This window comes from Dermacentor variabilis, chromosome 7 (genome assembly GCF_050947875.1).
Source record: "Dermacentor variabilis isolate Ectoservices chromosome 7, ASM5094787v1, whole genome shotgun sequence".
NCBI lineage: Eukaryota > Metazoa > Arthropoda > Arachnida > Ixodida > Ixodidae > Dermacentor > Dermacentor variabilis.
The window spans coordinates 17,606,993-17,630,819 of NC_134574.1; the positions used below are offsets into that span (position 1 = coordinate 17,606,993).

At 44.7% G+C, this 23,827-nt stretch overlaps 1 protein-coding gene across 3 annotated transcripts in view; it reads right to left on the reverse strand.

The window, feature by feature from the left end:
* Positions 1–620: 620 nt before the first annotated feature.
* The window catches only part of Syx5 (syntaxin 5), a 257,162-nt gene continuing 233,955 nt past the window's right edge, over positions 621–23,827 (reverse strand). For all 3 annotated transcript variants that reach the window (XM_075698291.1, XM_075698289.1, XM_075698290.1), the window contains one exon: positions 621–892. In XM_075698291.1, the coding sequence (XP_075554406.1) occupies positions 733–892 (160 nt within the window). In that variant the 3' untranslated portion in view covers positions 621–732. The remainder of the gene's footprint in view (positions 893–23,827) is intronic.

Consider the following 23,827-nt stretch of genomic DNA (forward strand, 5'->3'; position numbering starts at 1 on the left):
GTTAATAAAAGTAGGAGGAAAGTAACACTTAACTAATTGATTATTTTTTAGTAATACCTCAATTACTTTTGTGGGGCAATCACAATCAATTACATTTTTGAAAGTAATTGTAATTGGCTCCTTTTTTTCTGTAACATGTACAAGTATGGTTATAATTTACGTAAAGCTGAAAGTAGTAGTGTGCAGCACACCATGTATGTCTTGGAAGTAAGCTTTAAGAAACCTTATTGTTGAGATTAGTAGACATACCTACATGTTTTTCATAGCATGGCGCAGCTTAAATACATGACCTCATCGAGCCTTCACAATGAATCAAATTTTTGTTGGGTAAAGTGACACGCCCAAAGTAATGCATTTGCTTTCACTTAGCATCTGAAAACATCTCACTATCAAAGGCTCGTGACAAATCTGCACGAGCAGTTATAGAATGTGTTCTACAAACTGCGTTAAAAGTGAAGGAACTGAATTTTTGAGAGCATCAAAGCATGGGAAGGGTCCACCACTGTTGCATCAAACATTCGATTGAGAGGAAGCAAGATGCGACACATTCCTCCTCACCTGCTTCTTTCCTCTTTGCCATGAAAAAAAGTCTGTACACAAGAATAGACAAGCTAACCACAGAACTGACAAATAAAAGTTTATTGTCTATTTTTATACATGTCATCATTCTCTGCATTTGTAATGCTACTGGAAAGTTGAAGCTGCTTGACTCAGCACTGCACGTGTCTCATTTCAGGCAACAAAGACAACAAAGATGATAAAGAAAACAATGAGTACTGCAAACACCTTGATCATGAGCCACCGGTTAGAGGTCACCGACTGGAAGTAGCGCAGGATCTCCGAGTGTGCAGCCTCCACGTTTAGCGACGTGTCCTCCACATTGGCATCAATCCTGAAACATCACCAGGCCCACAGTGCGTCAACTACCAAACACACACACACAAATACACAAAACGGTTTGCCCTTACCAACATTGTGCACCATCAATATGTCAAAGCAGAAACAACAAAGCTATTTAAAGGTGCTCAATAATATCGAGTGGTATTTCTTTAAAATAGGTTTGTTTCGGAACATGTTGTGTTTTGTTATGGAGGCTAGCAACTGCTTAATGCATATTTAAGGAGGCTTTTATAGCTTACGCCGACTTCTTTTCTAATTTAGACTGAACTTAGACGAACTTGGAGTGCTTGTTGGGCTGGTGCCAATATCGATCTTTTGGTTTAAAGTGGTGTCAAATGGAATTGTAATTATTATCAAATAATATTGAAGCGAATAGTTTAAATAGTTGTGTGATTTGCATAAAATGTGGACACAAGTGCCAGATGAGAACAAATCTAAAAAAAGTGGTTTGCTTGCCAAAAAAGAAATGTGCAGTTGGTAAATGAATTCTTAAATAATTCTGATTCGCACGACCCGATTACATCACTATATATAGACGGCATGGCCATAACATCCACAAATGAGACAGTTAATGCCTTCAGTTAATACTTTTCCACACATAGTACCTTCCCCGATAGTCCCGATTATTCTCTTTTGTTCACCCATCACGCACAATCTTATTTTTCTTCATCCCACAAACACTGAAGCAGTTGAATATGACATTTTAGGTTTAAAATCAACTGGCCTTGGCCTGGACAACATCTCCGCAAAACACATCAAATTAATTTGTTCTACAATCTCTCCTCATTTTGAGCCACATACCATATTTACACGATTGTAAGTCGACCTCTTTTTTAAAATTTGAAAATATGAAGTGGGGGGGGGGGGGGTCGACTTACAATCGAAACCAAAACATGGCACCGAAAAAGAAAGCGAGACCAACAGGATATCAGGGGAGCTACAACATAGTTCCAATTTTATGTTTGCTCTACGGCCCCACCTGTAGCTTTCCGCTACCCCGCTGGTTTGTTTGCCTTTCAGAAGGGTTTTTCAACATTTTTGAGAGTTTTACAATGCACAGAGCACTCACGTGGGTTTGTCGATAGTTCATGGAAGTGCCACTGTTCCATTTGCGGCAGCACCCCCAGAACAGCGGCACTTGCGGGGAGTATCGATAGTTCATGGAAGAGCGGACACCGCTCGCGGCTCACGTGTTTCTCTTTCCCTGTAGCTCTTTAGTTTCATGCGTTCGATTCGACTGCCGGCCACGCGCTACTTCCGTGCTTCCTCAGTCGTCATGAGTGCTCAGAGTCCACTAAACATTCAGTGCTCGTTCACAGCCACGCTGAAGAGGGCTGCCATCCTTTACACTGAAGAAACAAATAACTGCGCATCGGGCCGCAAGTTTGATGTTTCTTAATGGGTGGTGCGAGAGTGGCGATGGCAGCAAAGCAAAATTTTCACTTGTGACGGCAAGTGAAGAGGTTTCCGCAGACCGAAGTCGGGATGCTTTCCAGAGCTGAAGGCCAAGCTTGCGGCATACGTCGGCGAAATGTGTGATCGGTCCCTGCCAGTGACGTGTGACATGGTCATGACAGAAGCCTGGATCTTCTCCTTTTAAGGACTTGTTCCGCCGTGAGTACAGGTGGCTGGCAGCAGAGGACCATGAACCTATACAACCGGACATGTCAAAAGAGCCTCCCTGATGGCTCTGTGTGGCTGGGTGCTTTCGCCGTGGACTTATGTATGTATGCAAATGCGGAATTTCGCTGGACGGCGACGTGCTTCGGGACCGTAGCAGCAATGACGATGGCAGCACTAGTGAGGAGTAGTAGTCCAGTGACCATGCCAGCTACTAATAAATTTTTGTTATGGAATGCGCCCGCAGGTACGCTATTTTTTTTTTCCCTGTCACACACGATATGGCGGTTCGACTTACATTCGAGTCGACTTACAATCATGCAAATATGGTATTTAACCTTATTTCCAGTTCTGGTTATCTTCCTGAGCAACTCAAGGTTGCAAAGGTCATACCTATTTTGAAGAAAGGTGACAAATCTTCATCTGAAAATTACCGTCCAAATTCTGTTCTTCCATTCCATGACAATGTTCTAGAAAAATTTATAGGAACAAGACTACACAAGTACTACATGAAATTTAACATACTAGCTTGTCAGTTTGGATACCACTCAGGGTTGTCTACTGATGCTGCCCTCGCACTTTTCACAGATAATACAGTAAAAGCTCGTTAATTCGGATCTCACAGGAACAGGAAAAATGTCCGAATTATCCAAATGCCAAATTACCAAATGAACAGCAAAAACAACATTAGGATCAAGTTGGAGAAGCATACCTTTATTTAGTGAAGTATTTTGCAATAGTCGTCTGCTCTTTCGTACAGACTCAGGCTGACATCAAAATCTTTCTTAACTCTTCCAAGTGGCCAACAGCCCACAAACTGTCGGAAGTGCTCAGGCAAACATCCTCCAATATCAAAAGCACCTCCGTGACTTCTCGTGAGGTGTGATGAGGTCGTGGCTGCACCTCCTTGAATGACTCTTCGTCTGGATTATGGTCTTCTCGGGCGCCCGTGACATCATTTATAATTTCTTCATCAGTCAGGAGACCAGTCGTGGCGACACAATCATCAATCGCGATGTAGTCCTGAAGGGTCACACCTGTGGGAAGGACAGCATCGAAGGTTGGGCAGTCATCCTCGGTGGACTTGGCTGACACCTTGTCAGCTACTGCCCCATGATCAGGCCTCACAAAACTGCTGTGCCAAAAACAGTTGGCGATGACTTGCGGAGGTGTATTTTTCCACTTGTGGGTGATGATGTGCACTGCACCTGAGTAAGTCTACCATATACAGCTTTCCAACTTCTGAGCATAAGATCATTCGCTGTAGCAGGTGCTTTTGGTACTTTGACTTCACGTAGTGAATGATACTCTGGTCCATCGGCCGAAGGGCACAGGTAGTGTTGGGCGGCAGAAAAACTACCTTGACGCTCTTCAGTTCAACTGTACAGTTATGTGTACTGCAGTTGTCAACAACCATAATTATCTTGCGGTCCTTCAATGTGAAGTGCCAGTCTAATTGCTGCAGCCAGCCTCGAAAAATGTCCGAGGTCATCCAAGTCATCCAAGCCTTCCTGTTTGCTGTGTACTCGACAGGAAGGCTTTTGACGTTTTTAAAACAACGTGGCTTATGCGCCTTCCCGATGACAACAAGTGGCAAGCGCTCCGTGCCAGTCATATTGGTGGCAAGAAGCACTGTTATCCTTTGCTTGCACTTCTTGCCACCAATGCACGGGTCCCCTTTGAAAGTCAGCGTCTTGTCGGGCAGAGCTCTGAAAAATAGAGCAGTCTCATCTGCATTGAACATGTCACTTGGTTCATATGCGGTGATGTGCTCAAGCAGCTTCACATTTTTCCACTGGGTGGTCATGCTTTCATCAACGCTGGCTTTTTTGCCGCACACACTTCTGAAGACGAGTTCTTGTCTCTCCCGAAACCTCGCGAACCACCCTTCTGAAGCTCTGAACGAATCAATGTTCATCATTGCAGCATAATTCTCTCCTTGTGCCATGATGAGAGGTCTGCTCAAAGGCACATGCGCGTTGCGACAGTCAGTAACCCACTGGAGCAAAGCTTCCTCGAGCTGGGGATGAGCTGCGGTTTGCAACCGCTTTCTTGATGCATGAAACTTCTCGCTTTCGAAGGCTTGAAGAAGCTGTTGTTTATTTTTTATGTACGTTACCAACATGCTCCGCTTCACATTGTACTTGATCATAATGTGTTGTCGCGATTCCCCAGTCTTCAAAGCCTGCAAAATTTCCATCTTAGTTGCCAAGTTCTTGGCTTCATACTTCTGCCGCTTTACCGGCGTTGCCATCACTGTAGCGCACGATGGTGGTGGCATGCAAAACACGGTCACAACGAAAAAAATAAACTCCCCAAGAAGAGATGATGCCGACTCGACAACACAAAGGGAAAATGGCATCGAAGGAGGAGTGGAGCGGAGAAACAAGACACCGACGTTCAATGACGCTGCGATCCCCCCCTAATTGATGACGATGGCGATGCCTCTCAGGTTTCGGTTCACTCCAGTGGTGCCAGCACTGCTTTACCACGCTTTCGTGTAGTGGCAGCCGTCCGTATTTGTCCGAATTAAGCGGTTCGGGGCCAAATTCCAACGAAATAACGAAGGTTTGGTCCCATAGACTAACATGCACTTTGGCCGGGACCAATAGAGCCATCCGAATTATCCGAATGGGTGTCGAATTAACAAGCTTTTACTGGATTAAGTCTTTCATCGATCATGGTGATATTTCAGCTTTTGTATTTATATATGTTTTAAGGGCTTTTGATTCTATTGACTATAACAAGCTTTTTTTTTGAAGCTTGAGTGTTATGGCATTGTTGCTCCAGCATTAGCACTGCTAAAAAGCTTATGATCCAATAGGCTGCACCTTCTTGATGATTGTATTTTTTTTATTTTTTTTTACCCGCCGTGGTTGCTCAGTGGCTATGGTGTTGGGCTGCTGAGCACGAGGTCGCGGGATCAAATCCCGGTCACGGCGGCCGCATTTCGATGGGGGCGAAATGCGAAAACACCCGTGTGCTTAGATTTAGGTGCACGTTAAAGAACCCCAGGTGGTCAAAATTTCCGGAGTCCTCCACTACGGCGTGCCTCATAATCAGAAAGTGGTTTGGCACGTAAAACCCCAAATATTATTATTATTATGATTGTATTTTTAATCTCTCATATATGAATAAAGGTGTTTCCCAAGGATCTATTCTAGGGCCCATTTTGTTTTCAATATATATTAATGACTTGCTTTCTTGCCTTTCTCACCCTAAGTGTATTCTGCATGCAGATGACACAGGCATCTTTTCTCACAGCTCTGACCTTAATGTTTTAATTTCTGATTTAAAAGCAGATTTGAATTCCCTGATGCAATGGTGTGTAGCAAACCAGCTATCAATTAACCCTTCTAAATCGTCTTTTATACTTTTTCATTCACTAAACAGGAAAAATATGTCTCCTCGTCTTTTCATCAACAACCAGGCCCTTACTTAATCAGAGCATCGAGAAGAAAGGGGGTTAACCGAGGGGCCCGATTTTTATTAGTCATATCATAAGAAGCATGTTACTAATCCAAGCATGTTACTTTTCTCAAAGTCATTGTTGACATTCATCTTAGGTTTCATAAACAATTCTTTTGTCTGCATTCTGGCAGCGGTTGCGACAGCAAGCACGTGCAATAACCAAGCTACTTTTCATCTGCAGGATAGCAGCATCGGCCACCCCTCTGGTTTCCTGCACTCCCGGTCTCGTGCAATCAAGTACCACATGTCTTGACCCTTTCCTGGAGGACGTACCAAGACACAAGTCAGCATACCCGGGCCTGCACTTCGGCCAAGTCATCTTACCTGGCCCACCGGAGAAACTGCTGCGCCTGCGCCTAGCATATACCAGGAGTACATAAGGAACCACGACGACAGCGGGTGCTCATTCTGGCAGCGGTTGCAACAGCAAGCACGCGCAATAACCAAGCTACTTTGCATCTGCAGGTTTGTCATAAGCTCATTATCTCTTAGTACTATTGCCTGTGTCACCGCAGCTGCTGCCAGAATTCTGCGGAGCGTATTTATCTGCGCAAGAACCCATTCAGTTTAGTTTTATTATTTACTGCAACTTTTTTCTTGTGCCGCCTAAACCTTGGTCTGTTGTCCCGAACGCAATGCCCTCAAACGCAGAACTCGCAAAACGAGTGGAGCAACTTGAATCCAAGCTTGATAATTTGAGTTCCAAGTTTCTTGATGACGTGTATGGAAAATCTTACTAAAAATGAGCACTTCGGGATCGGACGGTGTTGAAATGAAAAAACAAATGGATAATTTGGTGGGTAGTGTGGAATTCCTCAACAACCTGGTAGAGGAAATGAAGGATGAAAAGGCTACTCTGGTAGCTGAAAATAACGCTCTAAAAGCTAGCAACAGTATGCTCACAAAAAAAGTAAGCGACCTAGAACAGCACTCGAGGCTAAACAACGTCGAGGAGAAGACTGCCTGGTGGTAATGCAAAGCATTGGCGACAAAATTGGTTTCCCAGTATCACCAGATGATCTCGACGTGGTTCACCGTGTGCCTACCAAATCTAACAACAACAAAAACATCATTGCCCGTTTTATCTCGCGAACGAAAAAGTCCGACTTCGTGACAAAAGCAAAGAAAGCGCGGCTAACTCTAGGTGACATTGGCTTATCAGCAAGCAAGGAAACGCCGCTGTATGTGAATGACCACCTAACACCTGAAAATAAGGCCCTTTTTTCTAAGGCCTTAACCCTAAAGAGATCTAAGAAATGGCAGTTCCTATGGACCGACAACTGCCAAATAAAGGCTCGCAAAACAACTGGCAGCCGCATTTTTCGGATCATCACGGAGGCAGACCTTTCTGTGATCACTTAGCTACCTTCGCCTTTGACAAATCGCATCACCACACAAATTTACAATGTCATCATATTTTACAACTAACGACCTAAATAATTATATGTCCGATAATCAAAAATCCATCATTCATATTAATGCACGAAGCATATGCAGACACTATGATGACTTTTCAAATCTGATTGCGACACTTCAATTCTCATGCTCAATAATTGGAATCCCGGAAAGTTGGCTAAGTGACCATGACAAGAACCTGTTTTTCTTTCCTAACTATGAAGCAGGATACTCAAATCGTCTGTATAGCTGTCATGGCAGTGCCGCTCTCTATATTTTAAGTACTGTTACGTACAAAAGAAGGCACGACCTTCTTCTCGGCGTACGTGACTGTGAATCAGTGTGGGTCGAACTTAAAAGTGACTTTATTAATGCGGACAACAAAAATCTAATAATAGGTTGTGTATATCGCTCGTCTTCATCGTCTATGAATGATTTCTGCACCGCGCTTCATGACGTGCTAAATATCCTTGCAGACGAGAATAAAAACGTCATAATTATAGGCGATATTAACATTAACCTCGCAGACAGCTCGTCTGCATATGCCTTACAATATTCAAATTGTTTCAATAGCTTCGGTTACAAATGCTTAATAAAAGTACCTACGCGGTGCACTAACTATACAGATGGTACAATAATCGATCATGCGCTTTCCAATTTGCTGACTCCACCAGACACACGCATCCTGTTACAAAATCTAATTGATCACTACCCGATATTTTTACGCTTTCAGAATAATGAAGACTCTGTCAAAGCCACTTACGCAAAGATGATACTTAACAAAGAAGATTTCATTGATTCACTAAGCCAAGCTGATTGGTCTTCTATAACAGATATGAAAGATCCAGAAACGGCCTTCTCGTTCTTTATATCGGTACTAAAATCCTATTTTGACTGCCACACCCACAAAATGAAATGCAAAAAGAAGTTTGCGTCACCACAGAATCCTTGGCTGTCAGATAAGCTTCTAGCCTTGATGCGGAAAAATTACAATCTGTACAAGAAAACAAAATTACGGCCATTTAACAGCAATTTGACCAAGAGGTACAAAAAATTTTCCAACTTTCTTGCTATCGAACTAAAAAAAGCTACAAAAACTTTATTACCAGAAAAAATTATTAGAATGCGGAAGCGACAGTAGTAAGAAATGGAAGATAGTAAATGATTTTTTAAATAGGTGAAACAATCGCGATAATTTCAAGAAAATTATTCATAACGACACAGCTTACACCTCCTCACAAGATATTGCTGATGCTTTTGCAGAATTTTTCTTTAGCAGCGATTCGCATACACCAACGCAATATAACAATTTATTGCGACGCCTACCTCACTCATTCTTTCTTTTTCCAACCACACCACAGGAAATAGAAAACGCTATAAGAAATGTAAAAACAACAGTGCAGGTCTTGATAATATGCATTCAAATCACATCAAGCTAAGTGCCCACCTAATAATAATATATGGGGTTTTACGTGCCAAAACCACTTTCTGATTATGAGGCACGCTGTAGTGAGGGACTCCGGAAATTTTGACCACCTGGGGTTCTTTAACGTGCACCTAAATCTAAGTACACGGGTGTTTTCGCATTTCGCCCCCATATAAATGCGGCCGCCGTGGCCGGGATTCGATCCCGCGACCTCGTGCTCAGCAGCCTAACACCATAGCCACTGAGCAACCACGGCGGGTTGCTCGGTGGCTATCAGTGGATAGATGTTCTCGCAAGTATTATTAACCTATTATTTAAGGCTGGAACCTTCCCACAAGAACTAAAACAAGGTAGAATTACTCCTGTATTTAAAAAGGGTGACCGTGCCTTGATTACTAATTATAGACCTATTTGCATTCTACCCTTCTTTAGCAAAGTTATTGAGCGGCTGGTAGAAAAGCGCCTAACTAATTACATATCTAAATTTAGTATTCTTGCACCACTCCAATTCGGCTTCCGCAAGGGCTATTCAACCGAACTTGCTCTTATCGCCCTAACTGAACAATTAAAGATGGCAATCGACAAGGGCATGTATGCTGGATCAGTGTTCGTGGATCTAACTAAAGCCTTTGATAAAATTAACCACCACACTTTATCCTTTAAATTTGAATCTACTGGAATAACAGGTCCTGCATTAACTTTGATACAAGATTACTTAAAAGATAGAACACAAAAAGTTATAGTTAATGGTGTTCTTTCTAAATCAATGACAACAAACATGGGTGTACCTCAGGGATCCATACTTGGCCCACTCTTGTTTTTAATATATGTTAACGACCTGCCTAATTGCCTGCTTTCTTCTAACTGCATTCTTTATGCAGACGACACAACTATCATTAACTCTGACATTTGTGTACGGAACCTAGTTTCTAAACTTAATACCGACTTGAACAACGTGTTAAATTGGTGCAATATTAACCAGCTCAATATAAACTCGTCTAAAACTAAATTTGTTTTATTCACGTCCCACCAACGTTCATCCGCATTCATTCCTTCGCTCTACTTTGGTAATAATCTTATCCCGCGTAGTACTTCCTGTAACTACTTGGGTGTAGAACTTGATTCTAACCTTAAATTTCATCAACACATAGCCAACGTTAGGGGGAGGGCAACATATGGAATAAGGACACTTTTAAAAGCTCGGTGTGTGTTCAACCAGGAAACACTACTCTCTTTATATGTACTACTCATTTATCCATTCACATATAAAATATTGCATTGCATGCTGGGGCAATATGTATCGTACCCACTTACAATCATTACAAGTACTACAAAACCAGGCTGTTAGAATAATTACATTTAGTCCTAACCATTTCAATTCCAAATACTTATTACATAACTATAATATTCTTACTGTGGACGAGCTTATTAACTTTAGTCTTGGTACGTTTTTATATCGACAACTAAATAACGCTTACCACAACAGTCTGATACCTCAGTCTTGTCTAATGAATACTAATCTTATGCGATTTGCACTAAACAATAACTTTATTCTTCCCATGGTTCGCACAAATTATGGTAAGCAGAGTGTCCATTTTTCGTCCGTTTCCTTCTGGAACACACTACCTCTTACTATCAAGTCATGCAAATCATTTCAATTTAAACGACAACTAAAAGACCACATTTTATCATCTGCAACCCCTTAGATAAGTATATTTTCACCTCCAAATGTACATTTCGCTGCGTAACACAAATTAAAGTGCATTTGGTTAGGTCTCATTATTCATTTACTTTCAAAATTGTGTTATAGTTCTTTAATTAGTCGAATGTAATAATAATTACTGTATTATACTTTTTTACTAGCATGTCTGCTGCTGATTTGTTTAGTACTGCCAAACCTAAAACAATACTAAGTTTGTTATCTTTTGAATATTTTACGCTATTTGTTGCAACTGTTATTTATATTTTTACTTATACGCTGTACAGGAGGTCCCATTACAGTCTTTGACCTCGGGACCTCCTCCTGTATAATACTGCCTTGTACTATATCTTGTCTGTGAATAATACAACCTCATTCAAAACCTAAAAAAAAAAATGTGAATATATTCTGGCATATGTGCCCTCCTTAAAGTGACACTAAAGGCAACTACTAAGTCGACATGGATAGTGTAAATACCATACCAGAAAGCTTGCAACGCACGTTTCATGCCAAGAAAAGTACACCTGAAGGGTCTGCATACCTTTATCGCAATTCATATCTCCTTCCACCCAACTGAGGAGTAGTGATGCTGCACACGCCATTGTCACCCTTTGCTGCCGCTGGTGAGTAAAATGGCACTTGACAGACGGCGGTACAGTATTCTTGAACAAAGCGCAAATGCGTGGCCATGCAGAATCCGAATCAAAGCAGAGCGGTGGATTCACCGCTGCAGCTATGTTTGGTCAAGTGGTATGGACGTTCGGACATTCCGCGGCATCACATTGAAGTGGCATTCTCTGCTACTTGCAGTTTGCGCGAGTTCCGCAAGCCAGCAAACCAGCTCAGCCCTACGTGATAATGAAACTACTGATATGTGAAAGTGTGGGTGGTGCACAGTTGAGCGAAAATGAAACCTTTCAACTGCCCTTGTCATTGTCAAGAGTAATGTCAATGAGTTTTTTCTAAAAATGAAATACAAGTGGACAAGTATCACTTTCTTTTGCTTTATGAGAGGGTAGCAGCAGTCGTAATCTAACCTAATAAGAGGTATAGATTAAAGGTAGTGCAAAGTAGTCCTACATTTTGTCACAATGATGAGGAAGTAGATCAGTTTTATGAAGATGTTGAATTAGCGATGAGAAAAGTGGAAGCTCAGTATACTGTAGTAATGGGCGACTTAATGCAAAAGTGTGGAAAAAGCAGGCTGGTGAACAAGCAATTGGCAACTACGGCATCGATTCTAGGAACACTAGAGGACAGATGCTGGTAGAATTCACCGAAAGGAATAAGCTTCGAATAATGAGTGCCTGTTTCAGGAAATGTAGCAACAGAAAGTGGACCTGGAAAAGCCCTAATGGTGAAACAACAAAATGAAATTGATTTCATACATTCTGCCAATCCCAGCATAGTGCAGGATGTAGAAGTGCTTTGTAGGGTAAAGTGCAGTGATCATAGGTTAGTGAGGGCAAGGATTCACCTCAATTTAAAGAGAGCAAGAGTAAAATTGGTCAAGAAGAAACAGGCCAACCTAGAGGCAGTAAGGGTAAAAGCAGACAAATTCAGGCTGGTACTTCAAAGCAAACATGCAGCCTTAGAACAGAGATGAAGATGACATAGAGGTAATGAATGAAACCGTAACTAGGTTGGCTTCAGAAGCAGCCATTGAAGTGGAACGCAAGGCACCAAAGTAGGCAAGCTCTCCCAAGCAACAAACGACCCAATAAAGAAACGACGAAGAATGAAAGTGTACAACTAAAGAAATAAGATAGAATTCACGGAACTGTCAAAACGAATCAATAAGGAGAAAATAAGGGATATTCGAAATTATAATCTGAGAAAGACTGAGGAAGCAGTAATAAATAGATGCAGCATGAAAGCAGTGAGAAGAAAATTTGGCATAGGACAAATCAGGATGTATGCACTGGAAGATAAGCCTGGTAATATTATCAGTAATCTCAAAGGCATAGTAAAGCAGTGGAAGAATTCTATACTGACCTGTACAGTACCCAGAGGATTCAGGATAACTCCATTTGAAACAGTAATGAACAGGCTACAGAAACTCCTATAACTAGCAATGGGGTCAGAAGGGCCTTGCAAGACATGAAACAGGGAAGAGCGGCAGGAGAAGATGGAATAACAGTCGATTTAATCAAAGATGGAGGAGACATAATGCACAGAAAGCTGGCAACTTTCTATACGAATTGTCTATCGACTGCAAGGGTCCCAGAAGAGTATAAAAATACAAACATTATACTAATCTACAAAAGAGAGACGCTAAAGAATTGAAAAATTATAGGCCCATAAGCTTACTCCCAGTATTTATAAATATTCACCAAGGTAATCTCCAATAGAATAAGGGCAACACCGGACTTCAATCAACCAAGGCAGGTTTCAGGAAGGGATACTCTACAATGGATCACATTCATGTTATCACTCAGGTAATCGAGAAATCCGCAGAGTACAATCAGCCTCTATATATGGCTTTCATAAATTACGAAAAGGCATTTGAATCAGTAGAGGTAACAACAGTCATAGCAACATTACGTAATCAAGAAGTACAGAACGCTTATATAGATATCCTGGAAAACATCTACAGAGATTCCATAGCTACCCTAATTCTCCACAAGAAAAGTAGGAAGATACCTATAAACAAAGGGGTCAGACAAGGAGACACAATCTCTCCAATGCTATTCATTGCATGCTTGGAAGAAATATTCAAGCCATTAAACTCGGAAAGCTTAGAAGTAAGGATTGACGGCGAATACCTCGGCAACATTCGGTTTGCCGATGACATTGTTCTATTCAGCAACATTGCAGATGAGTTACAACAAATGATTGAGGACCTTAACAGAGAGAGTGTAAGGGTAGAGTTGAAAATGAATATGCAGAAGACAAAGATAATGATTAATAACCGGGCAAAGGAACAAGAGTTCAAGATCGCCAGTCAGCCTCTAGAGTCTGTGAAGGAGTACGTTTACCTATAGTCGGATACAACTTTAGAAAAAAGGGGATGTTTACTCCTCCGAGGCGGAGGCACATGAGCATCCACCAATGGGCGCGCACTCTGGACTAGCGTCATGAGCCGGACGGCCGGTGACCCCGCCGACGGAGAAGATGGCCGCCCGCGCTTCGAACTGGGCGAGGTCGCGTCAGCTGTGTGCTTCAGTCCCTCGTCAGAGTGAATTCCAGAACTGTTTGTGATGGTCTATCATGCTGGAAATATTACTGCGAGCTTACGATGCGCCATTTGTGCCGCGTGCATTTATTCTGAGCTGTGATCTGGCGAAGGAACATTGCAGCGAGCATCGCTGGCGCTGCGCTACGCTTTGCCTGAAAACAGGATCCCACGGCGACCGCTACGAACCCACATCCTGCGTGTTTGTTCCATGTTTTATTTTGCTCCCGAGTGAAGTTACGACGAGAAAAGTTTTACGAAGACTGGTGCCTACTATTAGCGGCGGGTGTGTTCGTCTACTGTGTCGCTGCGTTTTTCGTCGGGCGGGGTGAAGTGATGGAGCAAAACCATTCTCAGGAGAAATCAGAAAAGTGCGCGCATGAAACAAACCTACGAGTGTCTCAACATAAAATATTTGCAGAAGCAGCTTTCAACGCAAACATTTGTCGCCGTCAACTTATCGTGAACGATCAAACGATGAATGAAGCATTTTCGTACCTTCCTGCCTCGACAGTATTCTCGCCCCAGGTTTGTAATGGTTGTAATGCATTGTTTTATATAAGTACTTTTTCAATAGCAACTGATTCATTCTATGCTTGGAAAAGGAGTGGTAGATACGCCATGTACATCTGAACAAGCGCAAAAGCCTTGCAGAGCTGCTCTTTCTACTTTTGTCACTTGCAATGAAGCTAAAGAGCAGATGATGGGCAGCGTTGTAGAAGGCACGGGGTTATTTTTCTGTCGCTATCCGGCATGTGCTGTAGCACATGAGAGCTCTACTAAACCAGTCATCAAAATACAAGCCTTTATTTATACGGAGAATTACGCGTTTCAGGAGCACGATTTTTCGAGTGGGACTATTTTAGTCGTGGAGGCAATCGGCTGTCGCGCTTCAATCAACTGGGCGGGGCCTCCCCTTTTTTCTAAAGTTGTATCCGACTATAGGTCAATCACAGGGAACCCTGATCATGAGAAGGAAATTCATAGAATAAAAATGGGTTGGATTGCATATGACAGATATTGTCAGCTCCTGACGGGAAGCTTATCATTACCATAGAAAAGGAAGGTGTATAATGAGTGCATTTTACCGGTGCTGACATATGGGGCAGAGACTTGGAGACTGACAAAGAGGGTTGAGAACAAGTTAAGGACCGCACAAAGAGCGATGGAACGAAGGATGCTAGGCATAGCCTTGAGAGACAGAAGATTAGATTAGATTAGATTATGGGGCTTTAAGTGCCAAAACCACTTTCTGATTATGAGGCACGCCGTAGTGGAGGACTCCGGAAATTTCGACCACCTAAATCTAAGTACACAGGTGTTTTCGCATTTCGCCCCCATCGGAATGCGGCCGCTGTGGCCGGGATTTGATCCCGTGACATCGTGCTAAGCAGCCCAACACCTTAGCCACTGAGCAACCACGGCGGGTCCTTGAGAGACAGAAAGAGAGCGGTTTGGATTAAAGTGCAGACAGGTATAGCCGATATTCTAATGGACATTAAAAAAAAAAAATTGTGCTGGGCAGGTCATGTACTTCCGCGGGTCCCCAATAGGAGCCCCCGCTGAAGCTCCTCAGGATCAAATAAAGTTCATTGTCTGTCTGCCTGGGCAGGTCATGTAGTGCGCAGGTTAGATAACCGCTGGACCATTAGGGCTACAGGATGGATACCAAGGGAAGGGAAGTGCCATAGAGAAAGGCAGAAGACTAGGTGGTGCGATGAAATTAGGAAATTCACGGGTGCTAGTTGGAATCAGTTGGTGCAGGACAGGGGTAATTGGCGATCGCAGGGAGAGGCCTTCATCCTGCAGTGGACATAAAATAGTATGATGATGATGCAGTACCATGATGTTCTTATAATGAGTAGTTGAGTACTAGTGACCATCTATATGGGGAGTGCCTTCATCATTAGGCAAGTACTTGAATGTCTAGGGGGAGTCTTTAATCATGTCCTGTATTTAATTCAATTTCTCGATCACTAAAACTCCGTTCGCGATAATATGGATGCCTTAGCACTAATCCATCACTTTAGCTTGACTTAATATTTGCCCTTAGTGTCCCTTTAAACCAGATTATGCTTCCACGTCCATGTACTTTTAACATTATATTACACCTTTGTACACCACCACATAAACTACTCCATCTTATCATGGAGTCATATGTACTCTGTTCACCTCTCCCCATTGATTAAACTTCAGAAACAAGCCGTTCACATTATTAAATTCGCTCCCTGGCTTTTGCCTTCTTTTCACATTTTTGTTGATCTTAATATTTTGGCTTTGTCTAGCCTTTCTTTTTATAACGTAGGCATTATATTCTCTAAATGTGATAACCATGTCCTCACTTTAGACATTTTTCCAAAACGTGTGCTCTGTAATCCTAATTCTACTCGCTTCGCTGCCCATGGTAACTTGCTCTTGCCTAGTATCCATACTAATTATGGCAGATCAATTTTTGCTTTTTTCTTCAGTATCATTTTGGAATAGATCACACATACATATGAAACCTGCAGCTTCCGTGACAATGTTTAAGAAAATCTGTTTTTAAACTGTATATAATCCGATCTACCAGTGAAGTTATTGATGCACTTAACTATATACTTTTCTTTTGTAATACATATATGCTCTCCTTCATGTGCTTTGCTTTTTTACTCTGTAGCTGCGCTCATTTTACTTGCACAGCAGAACCTGTCAACAGTGATTAAACCTTGGGACCTCCTTCTGTATATTTCCAACTATGTACCATTTTTAATATATGTAGTAAACTGGAATTGAGGTTCATCTCTGAAGTCAGTTTATTTTCAGACATTTCCAAGCAAAATGCAAATTTAACATTTCTGTGCTCCAGGAGCACAGAAAATTTCTTTACAGGCTCTTGCTCCCTGTGGTGCTTCAGTCTACTTAAAACGTGGTGGAGGCCACTAGAATGTTTCGCATTCACCCGCTGTGTGTCTTCACGATGCTATCAAGAGCAACTTTGACTGCTCGATGCTGGCTGTTTATGCTCCATTGTGGAAATTCAGCTGGAGGCCTTCCGTCAACACACGAGCTGAACCCATTCCATTCAGTAAGTGCACATACAGTTGGTAGGCACGTTCATCGATTTTGTGGCCCTCAGACTTGCCCACGCGCATAATCGACCCCTTCAACGACGGGCAGCAAATTTCTGTCCACCGTCACACCTGCCTTGGCTGTTACGACTAATCAGCGCTGTTTTGCTGAGTGTTGGCCACCAAAGTTACTGTTTAGTGCCATATTTTTAAAATTCAACAGTAAAGTCGAATATGTGTATAAGTAATATGCGAATTTTGAATTAAGGTGTTTCTTCACAGCAGTGTGAATTTCACCTCTAAGTGTGGTTCCACAGCAAAGTGGCACGTGCTACCAAATATCTGTGTATACATTTTGTTTGTGTTACTCAATAAAGACTTCTTGATTCTGATTCTGATTCTGAAACCATGCATAGGGCAAAGTTGAGCACGATCAGTGTCACCAAAGAGGTGGGGAATAGAACCACTGGATGAAAATAAAACATATCCACAAAGAGAGGCAGCTTTTTTTTTTTTTATAAAGATTTGGGCATTGTGTGCTGCATAACTTGTGGACTTTCTCCTATTCTTTTTGGGATGTTGTAATAGGGGTGTGGAAAGCTATGGAAACGAGCTATGGAAAGTAGAATGATGGGTGTAACATTAAGGGATAAGAAAAGAGCAGATTGGGTGAGGGAAAAAACGCGAGTTAATGACATCTTAGTTGAAATCAAGAAAAAGAAATGGGCATGGGCGGGACATGTAATGAGGATGGAAGATAGCCGATGTTCATTAAGGGTTACGGACTGGATTCCAAGGCAAGGGAGGTGTAGCAGGGGGCGGCAGAAAGTTAGGTGGGCGGATGAGATTAAGAAGTTTGCAGGGACGACAAGGCCACAATGGGAGAGGCCTTTGCCCTGCAGTGGGCGTAACCAGGCTGATAATGATGATGTATTGGGGTGTGGCTTATGTGCAAATAAATACAAATATTTGTTTGTTTCAAACACTTCGAATACTAAAATTTGAGCCAAAGCAAATACCAAATAGCATAATACTCGATAGAATATTTCAAAACGTTGAATACTTTTTTAGGTTATTTTCAGATCATCTAGGCAACAAACAGAATCCTAATTGGCACTATGGATCTTTAATATATACCTCTTGCCTTTCCTGATAAAGGTGCTGTGGGCGGTGAGTAGTGGGTATAAATATTGCTGGCTATCCACAGGCTTTTTACTGTTTTCCACATTCTATGTAAATCGTCACATCCATGAAGTTTTTTAGGAGAGTGGTGAATTTAAAGAAATTTAAATGATGGGGTTTTATGTGCCAAAACCAGTATCCGATTAGGAGGCACGCCGAAGTGGGGGACTCCGGATTAATTTGGGCCACCTGGGATTCTTTAACGTGCACCTGAATCTAAGCACACGTGTGTATGACAGTTTAATAATTAAGGTCAAATGAGACATACTCCCAAGCGTAACTAAGTGCTACAAAGGAAACTCATATGGGTTCCTGGTAAGAAAAGCCTCGCAGTTGAAGAAAAATTCCTCCTGGTCCGGAACTCGAACCTGGGACACTGCCTTTTCGGGGCAGCCGCTCTACTATCTGAGCTAACCAGGCGGCTAGCAGATGGCAGGGCAAAGTCTAATTTATCAACAACTTGTTTTCCCTTTATTAATTACTTCCCTCCCCCTCGCAGGTTTCCACAGCACAATTACGTCATATGACAAGTTAATGTTATGATAACAGCACTTAAATTAACTAATGTATGTTTTCAGTGCACTCATGTCATGTTCCCATATACGGCTGTTGCCCGATAATTTTGCCAGGCTTGACATTCAGACAGCTCTGCGGCACCATCACTGGCCCCATAGACAATGCATAAGGATGACCAATATTTCCAACTTCTTACAGTGCATGGTGCAGTAAATTCAGACTCCAGCTGCACTACTGTGTGCTAATTTGCCACTGAGTCGAGCAGAAATGGTGATATTTTTGTTCTGATATGTTACCGGCATTGTCACCGGCCATGTTTGTCAGCACCTCCACAAAACTGAAATTGCAAAGCCTAGTCGATCTAGTACAGCAGAACCTTGTTGATACGTTCCCGTTACGTACATTCTCCCCGTGCCAAGATTCGTAATTGAGAACACAAAAAAGGACCCAATAGAGTTATGCTCATTTTTACCGATTCATATGTTCCCGGAGAACACAATGTTTCAGTACCAATGTTCAGTACGTCGCCAAACTGCAATCGTAGGATACGTTTTCCGGCTGCTACGCCCTGTGTGAACAAGAAAATGTGCAATGCGCGCACGATCGAGAACAGTATATAGCTGCCGACCGCAGCATATTCACTGCAATACTTGCCCGCCCATCTCGCGTGAAAACGCTGGCGCGCACTCAGTTTCTCATTTCAGTACCAGCAAATCTTCTCCGGGGTCGTCGTACGTGGCATTCGTAGGTATCACCGCCAATCATATTGCGATAAGTATCGTCACCTACCAGTTTCACAGCACACGATTTTAACAAGCGATAATCGAAATGCGCCGCCGTTCCCTGGTGCAGACTACGATCGTATATGTTTTCCGACCGTTAGGAAAAAGAAATGTGCCCCTTCAAGCAGCCAACAGCTCTTCTATCTACACATATGGCCAGCACTCTCTTACCATCGATTGGGTATCCAATGCACCGTCTGATGGGTGTTCAGTGTTGCAGACATAAGTATGGCCAAATTGGGCGCGGATTTTCTGACCTACTTCACCCTTAGTGTTGACATCCGTGCTCGTCGCCTCGTGTGCATGACGAACAAAATGTCTATGCAAGGCATCCTCACACCTATGGCATTAACCACTAGAATGGTACTACAGATACAATCATCTGTGTTCACCTCAATTTCGTCAGACTTCCCAGCCATCACGAAACCTTCTAATCTTGAGCTGCCAGTACGTTGCAACGTCACACATCCTGTGGTCACCACAGGCCCCCCAGTGTTCTGCCGACCCACACGCCTCGCTCGTGACCACCTTGCCATCGTAAGGAGAGAAGTCGACCACATGCTGCAAGTGGGCATCATCCGTCCTTCGTCGAGCAGTTGGTCTTCTCCACATGGTACCGCAGTGTGACCCGGGGGATCGGGGCCTGTGTGGTGACTAATGTGCGCTCAATGCGTGCACCGTCCCTGATCGCTATCCACTCCCTCACATTCCTTGAATTCGCAGCTGACCTAGCTGGAACAGTAATATTCAGCAAGACAGATTTATTTAAGGCCTACCATCAAATCCCTGTTATGCCAGAGGACACCACAAAGACTGCAATTGCAACACCATTCGGGCTTTTTGAGTACGTCCGCATGCCATTCGGGCTCAGAAACACTGCTCAGACGTTACAGAGATTTATCAACAAGGTCCCCCACCCGGGGACTCCCTTTCATCTTTGAATACCTCAATGACCTGCTAGTGGCTAGTATTTGGTCGCAGCATAGCAACCATTTCTGCCTGCTATTTTCTCAGCTCCAGGAACCCGGCCTCCTCATCAATCCCGCAAAGTGTGTCTTTGGTATCCACAACATTGAGTTCCTCGGACACTATGTGATTCCTGAAGGAATCAAATTATTGGAAAGGAAAGTTCAAGCCTTGCGTGAGTTTCCTCACCCAGTGTCACTGTGAAAGCTCCAGGAGTTCCTTGGGCTGCTCAACTTCCATTGGCATTGTATTGCCAACATTGTCCGAATTATTATACCTCTGACCGAGCTTCTCAAGACTACTAGAGCTCTGTCCGCTCCACTGTCCTGGATATGCTCACTTGTGTAGACCATTATACCCGCTGGCCTGAAGCATTTTCTTTCACTGGCATAATGGCACTTACAATGGCTTCCGCATTTGTCAGTGGCTGGATCTCATGCTTTGGATGCCCCAACGTTGTTACGACTGATCGTGGCTGACAGTTCGAATGTGATCTCTTCCACGAACTCATGTGCCTGGCATCCGCCATATCCATACTACTACATATTACCCATCGGCAAATGGAATGGTTGAACGCCTTCACTGTCAACTGTGGGGAGCACACGCGCCCGTCTTCCCCCGCGTCGTTGCGTCGAGAGCCAGCACAGACACGGGAGAGGCGCACTACGCCCTCTCCCAATTGCCCCTCGCTCTCGCGACATGCACGCACCCTTTCTCCTCAGCTCACGGGCGAGGAGGACATTCCCCTCACCCAGGTAAAAATGTACAAAAAAGCGCGACCGGGGGAGACCCGCTCTCTTGGGACGCCGGACACCTGCACCGCCTGGACGAAGCCACCTGCCGCGACCCGTGAGTGACTTCGTTTGCCTGACCCACCCAGGCAACGAGGCAAGCCTATTTATTACTTTTACTGAGAGGACGTCCCTCTGTGAGCGTTCATTATTGTTGGTAGCAATAAACATTGTTACAGTTGACGCCGCTGGTTGCCTTATTCATTCGAACCCGACGTAGCCGCGATTTCCGCGCTACGGGTTGGGAGTAACACGAAGTGACTGCGTGTGGCTAGTTCTGGAGCTCGCCTTCAGCCCTAGCCACACGCAGAGTGGAACCCCCCCATTTGGCGCTACCAACGTGGATCGAATTCGGCAACACGGCGAGTCTTCTGGTGTGTGTTGGTGCTAGGACTACCCACGTTTCAGCGAACAATGGCGACTAGCTTGTCTGACCTCTCAGATTTGTTCATGTTGTCAAATGTAGCGACGCAAAGTCAGCAACCTATTGCTAATGTGGCAACAGCTGCAGAATAAATGGGCAGGTTTAGTTTTGAGTGTTTCACGCGGAACAGTCAGGCTGGCGCAAATGCCAGGTGGGCAGAGGTTAACCCTGATACGAGGTGTACCACGACGGGCCCCTCGCTGCTTCGCGACGTGGGCACAGAGGCACACATGCCACTAAATAGCTCGACCGGGGCGGCGGAGGCATTCGGCCCTTTGGGCGAGAGTTTGTCGTCGAGCGAGGCAATGCTGCAGAATGCGTTGCAAATCATGCAGAGCTTAGCCGGTGCCCTGCAAGGCACAATGCAGGCCTCGTCGCACAGCGAGCGACCACGGATTAAGGTAGGCATGCCTACCTACAGTGGGTACCACGATCGCACGAGTGCAAGTGACTACCTCGACTGTCGGCTGTATTACCAGCAGGCAACCTGGCTTTCAGACGCCGAACTAGTCGCGCGCGTGGTTTCACTGACTGACCAGGCGGCCTGATGGTTCCGACTGACCGGACACTGATGCCGCACGGTAGAAGAGTTCCGCGTGAACTTCCGCGAGGAATTTCTTCCAGCCAATTACGAGTGGCGTTTGAGGAGAGAGCTGGAGCTTCGTACCCAGCATCCGGACGAGTCCCTGCTGGAATATGTTCGAGCGACTTTATTGTCTCGCAAAACCCTCTCGCCACCGATGCAGAGAAAGTTGAGCGCGTCACACGACAGGTGCACCCCACTTTCGCGGCCTACTTTAGAGGATGTAGGTTTAGAGACCTAGACGAACTCGCCGCCAAGGCGAAGCGCATCCAGGGGGACATCCTCACGGCTCGAGCATACCGTCCGCCTCCACCCGCGGCGCTGTCACTCGAGCCTCGCTGCACGATCACTACCCACTCGTCTAGAGTCGACGTGTCGGCATCGTTCACGGAGCAGCAGGTCCAGCGTAGTTGGGAATTATCAGACCGTGCTTCGGACCCGTACGCCTACACGCTGAGAACAGCACCAACTAATGCCGCATTCAGCGCGCCGTGACAGGAACGTGAGGCCGATGCGAGACTGGAGGAGCGGCACACGCCGAATGCAGTTCCAAGGAAGCTACGGCGGGCCGGAGTGGAGCGACGGCCGCCCAGGCCACCGAGGCTTCAGCGGCCATTGCTACCAATGCAGCCGACCAGGGCACATCGCTTGTGACTGCGGCCGCACGTCGGGCCGAGGCCGAGCGCGTGGCTCGGGAAACGGGCGAGGCTGCCGATGATCTACCTTGGGTCCCGTGCGGCGATGTCGAACACAGCCGGTGGTATCAAGTTACTTGCGCCTTCGGCTTGTCGCGTAGGAGGTGTTGCGGACTCGCAGGCGCCGTTCATCGAGCTAACGATAGCCCAAAAGAAATTCGCTGCATTACTGGATACCGGAGCAACTGCTTCATTATTTGGTGACGAGGTGTTGCATCATCTCCGCGAGAGCAATATCCGCTTGAGAGATAATGACACCACCTTCCGACTTGCTTTCGGCACAGCACAATCGAGCGGTGCAGCTAGGTTAGTGATCCGTTGGGAGAAACGCGTCAGGCGACAACGTTTCGTAACTCTCCCGGGTTTATCAGTGCCTGTTATTTTGGGTCGAGACTTTCTCGTCAAGCCGGGCATTGTAATAGACATCGGCAACGGAGGTTACCGAGAGAACGGAACGGGTGCTTTAAAGCTTTTCACAAAAGCTCCCGTGGCAGCGGAGACACGCCAGTCTCTGGGCGCGGCGCGTGCAGACCACACCTGGCCACAGCCAAGCGAGCGAACCGTAATCGGCGCAGGCGAGGAGAGAGACACGGTGGCAGAACAGTGCGCCACTGTTCTGCGAGGAGTAGCGCACCCGCTCTTGTCAGAGGTCAATATTCCGGAGAGAGAATGGGCACGACTGTCGTCGCTGTTGTACAAATACGACGCAATTTTCACGGACCGTCCGGGCCGCATCACGCAAGTCAGGCACAGGATATACACGGGTGACGCTGCACCATGGAAATGTAATCCTCGGCCGATTAGCTTGACTAAGCGGAAAGCACTTGATAGCGCCTTAGACGAACTCATTGACACAGGCGTAGTGGAAAGGTCGAACAGCCTACGGGGCTTCCCGGTAGTTCTAGTCCCGAAGAAGGACGATACCTATAGCCTTTGTGTAGACTACCGCAGGCTGAATGATGTTACGAAGAAGGATGCATACCCTCTACCCTCCATTTCCTCTTTAGTGTCTAACCTAGGCGAGGCGAAGGACTTTACAACGCTCGATGCTAGTCGTGGATACTTTCAGGTCGAAATGGACGAGCGTGACAAAGAGAAAACGGCTTTCACTTGTCACCGAGGGGGGCTCTTTCAATTTAAGTGAATGTCTTTTGG